The sequence below is a fragment of the Stegodyphus dumicola genome, chromosome 7 (assembly GCF_044657685.1).
Source record: "Stegodyphus dumicola isolate Sdum_Otavi_A_Nest chromosome 7, ASM4465768v1".
Classification (NCBI taxonomy): domain Eukaryota; kingdom Metazoa; phylum Arthropoda; class Arachnida; order Araneae; family Eresidae; genus Stegodyphus; species Stegodyphus dumicola.
Window position 1 is genome coordinate 176,771,457 of NC_140774.1, and position 13,048 is coordinate 176,784,504.

General features: G+C 29.5%; 1 protein-coding gene across 1 annotated transcript in view; it reads right to left on the minus strand.

The window, feature by feature from the left end:
• Window positions 1–511: 511 nt before the first annotated feature.
• Window positions 512–13,048, minus strand: part of LOC118193560 (E3 ubiquitin-protein ligase RNFT2-like) — a 39,072-nt gene continuing 26,535 nt past the window's right edge. The window contains exons 7-9 of the mRNA XM_035364668.2: window positions 12,541–12,606; window positions 7,087–7,188; window positions 512–720 (exon numbers count right to left, since the gene is read on the minus strand). Coding sequence (XP_035220559.2) covers window positions 589–720; window positions 7,087–7,188; window positions 12,541–12,606 — 300 coding nt within the window. The 3' untranslated portion in view covers window positions 512–588. The remainder of the gene's footprint in view (window positions 721–7,086; window positions 7,189–12,540; window positions 12,607–13,048) is intronic.

Consider the following 13,048-nt stretch of genomic DNA (forward strand, 5'->3'; position numbering starts at 1 on the left):
GATGTGAAATAAAATTTAGCAGTAATATCCAGATGCAATAAAAATAATTTGTTTCTGGAAAAAGACAGATGATAAAGCTTGGCATATACAGTCATGTTAGTGAGTTCACAGAGATTAAAAAGAAAATGCCAAAATTTCTTTAAAATATTTAATATTGTTTTGTCATTTTTAACATGCAAACAATATATCTATTCACATAAGACATCTCTGTATGTAACTTTCAGATTTAAAAAATAAATAAAACATACTTAAAAATTGCAAAAGTAGTAAAATTCCTTATTTCCCTCATGAGTTTTTACTATAATAAACTGATGTTACAAAAAGAATTTACAGTATATATTGCAAAATCAAACCTACACGTTATTCTACACAATTATTACTCAATTTTATAATACACAATGCATACAGGATAAAAGTAGGAATGATGATATTCAGTAATATAACATATTTCATAATTTTTAACCAAACTGTGTTCATACTATTAAGAATGTTGCAGAAAAATATTTCTCAATCAACAATAAAAACAATTTTTATTCACATTAAATTAATACAATAGAATATTCACATTTAAAATATTACGACAAATATTTAGAAGATTTGGTGCAACAATGTGGTAGAGCCATCTCGCCATGTGGGATCATCTGCTATTTGTGCTCGACAGATTGGGCATGTACGTTCTCTGTCAAACCATAAAGCAACACATTCTTCACAAAATATATGCTGCAATATAAAACATAATTTTCCTCAATATAAACATTTTATTAACGAAAACTATGAACAAAAATATTAAATTAGAGCATGCACTGAACTAAAAAATAAAATATAATCAATTTCCAATCTTCCAATGAAAATCAGAAAATTTTATTATTTTTTAATAAATAATAAAATTTTCAGTTCTTATAAAGTTTCCACAGTATACTGAATAGCCTGATTGCATGTCCAATTAACATAAAATTAAGCAAGATTCAAGTTTATACAAGATGTGTTTTGAAAAGACTGACTTGGATAAAGAACAAAAATATTCTGTATGGTACTTCTCTTCCTTATATAAAGCTTGCCAATACAAAAGCATAACATGACAGATATATCATATTTATTAATTAAATCTCACTTCCATTCCTAGCATATTTAAGTGTACTAAGTAGCTAAGTTTAATAAACGGCAATTTCCATACTGTAAATTGCGGTATCAACTTTGAACTTATTTAGTAAACCAGTAACTAACAATTAGACTCTAGTTGATGAAATTTTAAACTTTTAAAAATTGCTCTATCCATATTTCGTATTGTTCATCAACAGTCTTTTAACTGTATTTTCAAAATTGTAAAACTGTTGGTAGCTTTTCTAGTCTCCATATTTCAATTCATTCTTAGACTTTCCTCGATTAATCCGAGGTTGACATGCAATCACTTTATTCTATATCTCTCTCAGTTTCTGCAGCTCATTTTCCCATGCTCTCTCAATGTTATCATTAATTGCAGCATATTTTAAAAACAAATCTTTATAATTGATCTCAGTGATGTTAGAAATAACTTATAACTCCTCTGTGGCTTCTAAATAAAAACCACGTTTTCTAAAGTAATTTCTGTGTTTTGAGAGACTGCTTTCTATGTGTTAAGTATAATAATATGCACAACCCCTGGCAAAAATATCAACTTAGCTAGTGCTTCACACTGCTTGGATTTTTGCAATTCAGGTTTATCAATCTTTTTTTTTTTTTTTTTTTTTTTTTTAACAACTTTTCTGTAATGACATTTGAAAGCTTTTATATTACTTTGGTCTAAAGCTAAACAATAGAAGTCGTATTTTCAGGAAATAACACTAATTTAATGTTTCTCAAGACAATATCAGAGCATAGCGCAACACACTTATCTAACAGTAAAGCTATTTTTTCATTTTTCAATTCTCTGTCCCATTTCAAAGGGAAATCAGTAAAAACACTGCTTGAGTTCTTGTTATTATTGTAAGTTGAAAGGAAATTCTTGACTCCTTTTAATCCTCAAGGTTTATTACCTTTCCCAGTAACCAATGGCATCTTCTTAATACGTCTTGCATCCATACAGCACATCAATAACATAGTAACTCATTCTTTTAATTTCTTAAAACTGCTCTTTCACATTTAAACATTAATGTGTGTTCCAATTAATGCTCTCTAAAACAGGCCAATTTCATCTTTGCTATATATATTTTTTCCTTTTTAAAGCTTAAGTAAAATGTCCTTTATACATATCTCAGCCCAATGATGACTTGCCCCTCGTTTCTCACCATGCAGTTTCCAATAAGCATTATAATATCTCTCTTTCTGTCTTGTGAGATCCATCAGTTGGCACAATATTTTTTCCTAGCATTATAGTGAATACTACATATTTTGTAGTAACAGCTGTAAAAATTGGAACATTTTTTAGTCTCGTAGCTTGAAATCATTCTAGAAAAGTAGTTTCAATGTCTTTTGATTTTCCATTCTTTTTGCACTTCCTTGAGACATTTGCATTTTTTACTACAGTACAAAGTCCGTAATCTGGAATGATCTATAATCCGGACCTCAAAGCCACAAACTTGCATGTGCGTAGAGCGTTTACCCATGCGCGCTTCCGATAGTGAAGAAAGTGACAGAGAGGTTATTGAAAACAAAAAAATTTCGATTGACAAGTTAGTCGGTATTCTCGACACAGCAATTACAGGACTTGAACAGTGGAACTTTGCAATTGAACAAGAAATTATATGTGTTTATAGAATTAAAGAGAGTGTATTAGCACAAAAAATGAAGCAATTTAAAGAACTTACATTGAAAGAAATGTTTAACAAAGTAAAGAAATAAATATCAAGTTTTTTTTTTTTGTAAATTTTGATAGATCATAATTGCTCTTTATTTCATAAATTATGGTTTCATATTTTTAATTATATAATTTCTGCATGCCATCTGATCAGACTTAAATTCATGATCTATAATCCAGAAAAACACTTATCCGGAATTGACGAAGTCCCGACGAGGCTGAATTACAGACTTTGTACTTTATCAGTTTTCTTTCTTTCTATAAGTAAACTGCACAATGCTGTTTGGAAAATCCCCATTTTAAATGCTGCTTCTCTTTGGCTGCATTTACCAAATGCATTAAAATCTTTCAGCAATTTTTCCTTTTCTTTCAGGCTTAAATCATTTCGTTTAGGTATTTTTAACATGTTACAAGTCACACATACAGCAAATAAAAAAAAAATGTTTCCTCCACTGATTTGTTCAAATCCAAAATTCATGTTTCTTGCTTGCAGGAAGACTGCACCTTTGTCTGTCAAGTCAACCTGTCACTTCCTGGTTTTTATAGGTATAATGCTTTTACTTTTTTCTTCAGCCTACAATGATCACTCCCTTTTCCCAGGCAAAAACTGATAATATAGGATAATGCAGGGAAGCATTTCATGATGTTTTCTGAGAACACCTGCAAACATAATGTGCGTATTCACATATATCCTCCATCAGCTGGTGTTTGCGAAAAGGAATCAGTGTTCACTTAAGCGTCACCTATTGTTTAATCCTGGGAAACACTTATTCATTTATAATCAAAGAACTCATTTCCAGTGCCTCTAAAAAACTTATTGTTTTGTTAATCATAATGTATTCTGTCACTCTCAGCTCTAGTGCAGACAAAGAGATTTGCAAGCAGTGTCTAATAAGAACTAGTGTCCTAAGTCTACCAGTGCCCCACGGGGTCTTGGATCTAACTACACTGGACAAAGCTTCTGCTAATCATGTTTTATTCTACTTAACTGAAAGATATATGAATGAACTACAATCAGCCACAAATGGTTTATTAAATTAAATCTGAATTACCAGACTTTTGCCGATTTGAGATAAGTTTAATAAATGGTAGTTTTTCTATTGATTAATATGTATTCGTTTTGGTGCCTGGAAATTTGAACGTAATAAGCGACAAGCACTGTATTTCAAATAATTAATCTATATCAAAGTTTTAACCCTTAGCGCTCCTTCCGCACGTTTTTGTACCACTGCCTACCAGCAACTCCAGCACATTTTCGCAGCGGAACGAGTGTGAAGAAGGAGTTTTAATTTAAGTGAGAAGAAATACACATGCTTGTGAATGTTTTTGATTTTATTTATTTTATACATATGCACCTTCTTCTTGTAAATGAAAAATAAATTTTAAATTTTGTAATTCACCATGGTGGAATCAATCTCATCCATCTTTGGAAACAATCTCCCATGTGCATTCTGTGTTTATAATCAACATTTTCTTCCATAATATCTTCTAACAATGAAAAATTAAACACATCCTCACTATCACTCAACTCTATATTCTCATCACAATAATTGTTTTTCTGCATATTGCTAACCATAAAATGGGTCAAATAATGTTTCAATAATAACAGTAGCGAGACTGAGCACGTTTTAACTACAAATAACAATTGCCAACACTGACGATTCTGCAACATCTTAACCCTAATCGTGCTAAAAACATTGGGCTTCGCAGCGGAGCCTATAGAGTTACGGTACAAATGACCGATGGCTCTGCACTGGAGCCTACAGAGTTACGGAACAAATGATGGATGGCTCAGTAGCGAAGGCTACGGAACGCTAAGGGTTAAAATTATTTCCTAATTCATTCATTCATTTGTTTCAAAATGTCTGGAAAAACTACAAGAAAGGAAAGAATTCAGTGAGAGACCAATAAACCACTATTTTTGAACAAAATGCCCAAAATCAATTGGGCATTTCATTCAAAAATTTTGAACATTTGCACAATCATATTAGAAAAAAAGCATATATTTTTAACTGCTTGCAACTATCATATAATTAAGATAAATACAACAGCTCAGTGATTAAAATTATAATAAAACACTTTACAGCTTTCTGTCTAGGAACACTATCTTTATTAAGATTTTTTAAATGGACCTAGCTTGTATTTATTTCATACATGAGGAAAACTCAATGTAACTATTCTATTCAGACTAAGGAACAGAATCCTGAATGAAACTACCAGTATTCTAGTTTCAATTCTTCAACCACTAGTGAGCAAGGTAATAAAGAAGCATCATGCTTGCCTTTGTTTCCAACATTTAGCTTTTCTCCTATTTCTTTTCAAAAAGACTGCTACAATTTTGTACCAATATCTGATTTTGTTCTGTACATAATGTATATCAGGTTGAGTATATATATAATGTATATCAGGTTATTCATTCTCACCATAATGCAATTTGACATGAGGTTGTGCCAGTCACTGACCACGACTTTGGGCATCTTATAGATGATTATACCGTAATTTCCGGAAGAAAGGCTGCATCAGCGTAAACGCCGCACTCGAGAAAAATGGCGGGAAAAAAATTAAAATTACACAGAAACACCGCAATAGATTAAATTGCGCGTGACATCGTCGTGGGCCGTATAGACGAAAAAACTCAACCTAAGTCCTGATATATGACATACCAGTTAAGAAAAATGCATGAAATGAAACCATAACTCAAAAATAAATTAAAGGTAAAAAATGTATAGCTTCTGTGCCGTTTAGAGACATTTTCAAAAATTTTCCGCTCCCTTTTTACTTAAAAACTATCCAACAAGTACTTGTACCCAAACTGATGGGATCTGTATATGGCAGAATGCCAAGAAAAATCCATTCATGCTGAAGGGGAAATACGTCAGAGTTCGTTATTCCGAGGCAGGTGGAGTCATGTCCGCCTTTGAAAAAAATTGCAGAAAAGGCAGGGGTGGGGAGAGGATGGGTCCCGGAAGATTCATCGAATGGCAGAGGAGAGAGACCATTCAAACTGATGAGAATGTTGATTTGAAAGGGGGAAGAATGTTATTGTTCTGAGATCTCATTTAGGGTGAATAAGGCATGTAGGTCCGTTCAAGGGAAAGAATGTAAACAAAATAACGTTCGCAAAAAGCAACTGAGTGGTCTTTTGTGTGGGAACAGCACCAGTCTATGCACAATGACAAGGCCATCCAAACTATGTACAATGACCATCATAGGAAATATTTTATTTTTAATACACCTAAACGCCGCACCCGCTGAAAATTTAAGTTTTAAACACGTAAACAACGCGGCGTTTCTTCCGGAAATTACGGTACAAGTTTCACCAGCTCCATTCCAATTTTGATGGAGAACACATACTCGGGACAGGGCCAAGAGTTTTTTTTTACCTTTACCACCAACTTCTTAAAAGGACTTCAAACTTGAGAGCGTTTTAAGCATCCTCATGCCACAAAAAAAGTATATATATATATATATATATAAACATTTAAGCTTTCTCTAGACTCTAACTTAGGGCACTAAACATTAAATCAATCAAAACAACTCAAATATTTCAAGTACACATCACAGAGGGGAGAATCAAAATACAATATGCTACGAATGAAAAATTTTAACTTCAAATAGAATATTAGAAAATTTTTAAATAGTAATATTACATTAACGAACTTAGCTATACGGACAATATAATTAATTAGAAATGTCTGTTAAAAGGTAGCATATATTACTTCCTTTCTAAAAGCAATAAATCATGAAAATACCAATAAATATGTTTCAGAAAATGTAAATGCAATATTTTTCAGCAATGCAGTTCTCTTTGGTATTAATAGATAGAATCTCTCATTGCCATATTTTCTTAAAAAGCATAACTTTGCCATTGATCTTTCCAGATGTACTCGCTAATTTCTCTGCATATGAATTATTGTACATTATAATTAGTGAAACAATTTTCTGGTAATTTTTTTTTTTAACCTCAAAATTTATTTTGGTAAGTACCGAGAGTAGTTTGTTATTTTATTTGATTATTAAAAAACTGTAATTCATCTAATGAGTTACACATTCTGAATGTTAGCTGACACATCAAGAATAAATCATATACACCTAAATTGCTAAGCAACCCAAATTTTGTCTTTGCCTAGCAATACAGAATAAATACATAGTATACCTTTATTAGATAACCTAAATGAAATTTATAAAAAATCTATTCCATAATAAATAAAATCTAAGATAATTCTAGTCCAGAAATAAACAATGTTCGATGATCAGATCAAAGATTTAATGACCAGAATTATTAATCAAATATATTTGTAATGTAAACTTACTTTACACTGTAACATTGAAGGGGACTTATAATCATCTTGACAAATTGGACATGCATCACCAGCTTCTTTGATTTCAACAGATGATGGTGTAACTCCATATGTCTATTGAAAATAAATTTAATAGGTTGTTTAGTGTGGTATAATAAGCATTTATTGAAATGCAAAAAAGTAATCATGATTATATATATATGATATATATATATATATAATGATATATATATATATGATATATATATATAATGACACATATATAAGCATCTGTTATGCATGCAAGGTTTCTAAGAATTGATCACCTATTAACATTATTAAATTCAAATCTGTTATAAATGTTTAATGATGTTAGCACTTTGTCAATAACAGCCATTTAGCATTAATTAGTGTTAACATATAATAAAGTTGAAACTAATTCTCAAGATGGGAAAAAAAAAAAAAAAAAAAAAAAAAAAAAAAAACACATTGATATCTGTGTTAAAATCTTGTTAGATTACTGACCAAGACTTAAATTGCAGTATGAATTAAATTACAGTATTTTAGCGTGAATGACGACATACTTGTCTATATGATTTTAGACTGTATATAATATTCACATGGAATAAACAATATAAAGCACAATCAAGTTGATGAGTAATATAGGATGAGATTGGTCACTGATATAATAGTAACACTTGCATATTTATAAAATAAATACTAATCGGTGAAATTTGTAAGGAAATATAGAAATTTAATTGTAAAAATGTATTGCAGGCAACAAGCCCTGCAACAGTAAGACAGCCCTGCAACAGTATTTGTAAATAAATTTCCTAAATAGAATTAAACTACATAAAAATTGCTTATTAGGATTTTATGAACTGCTCTAATGTTTTACTTTTGCACTCAAAGTTTAATTTTAATAACAAATTTTAAACCATAAATATCCATAGCACTTGCAATACCAGCAGTCACATAATAGTGAATATTTTAATATTATTATAAATATAATTATAAATAAGTAAATGATAGTTAAAAAACCTTCCCTCCCCCCAAAAATTAGCTAAAAATACATAAAAAAATAATCAAAAATATATATATCACAATAAAAATCTTTAAATATCCAAACCTAAAATTTTACTTCTTAAATCTGGGGAAAAAATTGCAAAATGAAAGAATATTTTAGTAATTACATGAAATTTCTTTTTAAATGATTCAATCTGAAATTTGTTAAAACAATAAAAAATTACTTAATGCATTTACATTTTTTATGGAAATGGAAGGCAAAGATATGCTTATAAAGTTTGCTAGCTCTCATAAGAAAGTAAATAGTTACAAAAGCATGTGTTTAAACTCAGAAAAAAAATTACACTTTAAAAATACAATTAATTTGCTTTAATTTGGTAATCAATTTTAATACAAATTGGTTTTTATGTATGTCAACTTTTTATTTTGTTTTTTAACGATTAACACTTTGAAGACTACAGAAATAAAATTTATTTTTCAACAAACTTTACAGACCTGATACACACAAATCTATAGCAAATTGATTTGAATAAAATTTCCAGTTTTTATGAGCAGACTGAAAGGTCATAGTTGCTGAGCAGTGCTTTAACTTATTCATGCTTTTTGGCAGCTGATATTGTTGATATATTTTTTTGTAGTATTCATAATATTAAGAATATGCCCTTCCTCTTCTTTTGTGTGTGGGGGGCTGTTGAAAATGAAGATGTGAGGAAACATGTCCTTATAACAATTCCCATGCTGGAAAATCTAAGTATATATTAAGAAGGTGAATGCATTTCGCACAATAAAACAATACAAAGTACCTGCACTTTGTATTGTTTTATTGTGTCAAATGTATTCACCTTTTTAATATATACTTAGATTTTCCTTTTACATAATTAACTATATTTCACTATATACCTTGTAAAAAGAATTACATTTTATAAATTCATTTTTATTGAAAAAGTATGTTTTCACTTACATCATAGAATGTGAAGAATAAGACTTAATTTGATGTAAAGTATATTGGTTTTTTAAGATAAGATATTCAATACCATACAGCAAAATTAAAGGGAAGGTGTTTAGATCTTATCAAGCAAAAAAACTAGAGGACCAAATACATTTGAATTCGAAGTAAATGCTTTTAAAAATATTTTGAAAATTCACCACCAAATGGAAAATGGTACTGTAAGCGGAATTAATATGCATATTTGCACTCAAATACTATATAATGCAAATTTCAGTGAACCAACATTATCAAAATCATGGATATTAGCCTGTCAAGAATGGTGTCATTCCAACACTTGGCACTGATGTGATTGTTACTATTAATATATACAATGGTTTGCTTACATGATCATTCTTTACTTAAAAAAACTTTTATTATCAGAATAACAGTAATGCTTCTGTTGTATTTCAATTATTCTGAACAGTGAAAAGCTAAAAGAAATATTACAAGACTATAACAAATTTGCAAAAAATTATCTCCCATTATGAACTAAATGGATTTTTACAAGTACGATCAAAATGAGGGGCCCTATTCATAACACTTGTAATGACAATGTTAAGCATGGTTTAATGAATCATGTACTGTTCTGATGTCATTAAATCCATCATTCTGGTATTCTCATAACCCCAGTTGTTAAATCTGATCTTTAAGTTGTTGACAGTAGAACTTATGGATAAGTTTGAAGGCAGCTTTAAGAAAAATAGCAGCTATTCTTTAAGTAAAATGGTCAAAGCATTTACAAATGAGGTGAAGCTAAACAGTACTTTGTAGAAATTCTCATACATTTTCAAAGCTCTGGACATACTGTTTTATCAAACTATACTGTTAATAATAAAAGAATTTGGTTTTTCAAGAATGTTACCTCTTTAAATTATAGAATATTTAAACACTAATAAAAATTAGAATATTTAAATATAATATTTGTATAACTAAGTTCAATTTAATGTTTTGAGAAATAGTTACAATAAATAATTTATATGAACATTTAACACATAATCATGAATTCTGAATGCTATATTCATATATGTTCTCTTTTATTTAAGTATTTTCCATATCTATTCAAGGAATTATAATGGTGCTTTAAGACATTACCCTGAAAAGTTTACACATATGTATTTTAATATAGAAAAGTTAGTTATACATATTCACTGCTAAATTTAATTTAATTCATCTGTTCCTAATGTTACACTTATTATTCAATGAAATTCTGAGTTATCCAATGTTTCAGTTTGCTACAAGAATTTTTCATCTCGGGCATTTAATCTTTCCCTTTTCTCCCAATCTCGTATGTACTTGATAGCTCAACAGTATTGTTTGCACAGCAACCTGTCTAAAATGAAAGCTTGTGCCTTTTTTTTTTTTTTTTTTGCTTTATATTGTAATCATCATACTATATTTATTAATTATTTTTAATCAAGTTTTATTTTTTAACTAAAATATATTCGTTTTCCATCAATATGTGACTATGTTTTCCTCTCTGACCTTTTTTATTGAGTGTAGAAATATACTTCAAATACATTAGTGCTAAGATTTTGTTTATATTGGCTTTTGTTATCAGATTTTCTGTTTTGTTTATAAAAAACAGATAATTTGAGTCCAAATAATTTCTGCCAGTATAATTTCCATCATACATATAATTTATAAAACCTAAGCTTAGTGAACAAATTCCATTTATTGTTTTAGATTTTGATTTTTTTTAATCATTATTCATTGCGTAAATTGTTGTCTATAAACGTTTAAAAAAAAAAAAAAAAACTTCATGCATTTTGCAAACTGAAATCAGTTCCCTCTCCATGATTTAAAATCCTCCACAGAACTACACAGCAAAATCTGTTTTTTCACCCGTAATTGCATCTTTTGATATCATTTGATTGACTAATTTTAGTGAAGTTCCTAAACTCTCAAATGAAGGGTGCTAATGGCAAGAATAAAAATTTAACATACTCTCTTTATATTACTGGATCATCCGACCACTTGCTAAATAAAGATCGCTATTTAACATGAATGTGACGAAAAAGAGCTTGAAGGCAACATAAATCAATAGCAAATGAAGAACTCTAAGATGCTGCATGATGTCTCAAGCAAAAGCTGATGCTCCAGATGGATGTAACATTGATCATATAATATCCATGCAACTAAATATGCTATATTTGACTTCACAGAAAAGGATGTACAAAAATGCTCAAGTTCTTCCCCTAAAAGATTAACCAATTCCAATAGCTATTTTTAGATAGTAAAGAAATGTGCTTGCTCCATTATCAGTTGTTCCCAAATCAGAAGAAAGTTAACTATGCATATTTTTTAAATACATTTGAAGCAATAAAGCACTTTTTATCTGAATGGCACTTTCAAATACAGCATTGTCATATTCCAGCTAAGAAAAACTCTCTAACTCTTGCAGCCATTGAGAGTGACAGAGTTGTACAACTTCTGTTTATAGTAGCTCCATACTTTTTGAAGAATCCAAACCAACTGCACCAGTGACTTGTATTGTCACTATAACAAGATATCAACAAATACTGCTCAATTTCATTATTCTGCAACTCACTGTGAATGTTCTGACACAACTGTGTTTACACAGAATGAAGCATTTATTTTTTAAATAATATCTATATAATTTATAATACATCTAATTTATTCAAATTCTCAAGCATCTAATTTTTGTACATATCTGCCCTATTTTAGTAATTTTACTTTTTAAAAGATGTTTCTATGCAATACATAGCATTCCTTGGTAGAGAATAATTATTCGCATGATAACCAAAGAATTTATAATGAAAATTTCTTGTTCTATTTGTTGCATGATCACTTGTACACAATACTTCATATGTACATGATAAGTTTCATTTTATTCATTCCAAAATTAAGGAAAGGTGAGTTATGTACACAAGTGAAAAGATTTGTCTATAAATCTTAGGAAAAGCACACAGATAATGTCATTTCCCAATGATGAACATACATCACCAAGAAAAATATTCTCAATAAGCAAATATTACTAAAAAGTTTCTATTTTTCCTGCATGCAGAAGAAAGCGAATATTGCTCCAAATTACTTTTGATGAATCACCAACAGTAGTTGGATCAGTAGCTGCCTCCAATGTTTCCACTTTCCCATATTGACAGTGATATTAATTTTCTTGCTCTAAGGATAATATTGTCGTAATTATAAGATAATCACCATGTAGTGTCATAGGAAAGTATGCTCACTATCATTTTGAGTTCCGCAAAAACTTCAGAAAAACATTCACAAATATGAATTTCATCATCTCATATTGAAACTTCATTCTGAGAGACTAGAATAATACATAAATTAGAGCTATATATTCATATACTTCTTTGATTTGGCATTTTATCACATTTTCTAGATTGAAAAAAATAAATCTAGTCAACTCCTAAGCACACACAGCAATGAAGAATATACATTTAAAAATTTTCAATATTCAAAATAATTTGAAGATCTCATGAAAATTTTACCTTGCTCTGAATGACTTGTAGAAGAGTTTTCTTCCATAATTTGGCTTTTCTCAGAATACTTTTACACTATAAGAAAATATCAGTAAATCATACACATACACTGAAATATTAAAAGTGTCACAGAATATTAAGGAGAAACTTATACATAAAATACAGAGAACTAAATTTATAATGCTTTCTCTACTAGAATAGCAAATGTCCTCATAATTAAAGTACACAAATTCACTGGTTTGAGAGACTCCTCTGATTTCATATTGTATTGAATTTTAAAGGTATTAGAAGATTAAAATACAAATTCCAAATATTCCTTCTTGTGGATATAATGGCCACTTTACCAAAGGTTAATTTCTAAAATTAGAAGTGTCAAAGCCCTCAGGGAAGTGAATAAAAATAATAAAATAATCAACAATTAAAATCAAATGTAAAGAGAAATTTTAAAAGTATAAATTAAATTAATGAAAACAAATAATAAAACTTCAGAACACATTTCATTGGAACTCAGGTGGAA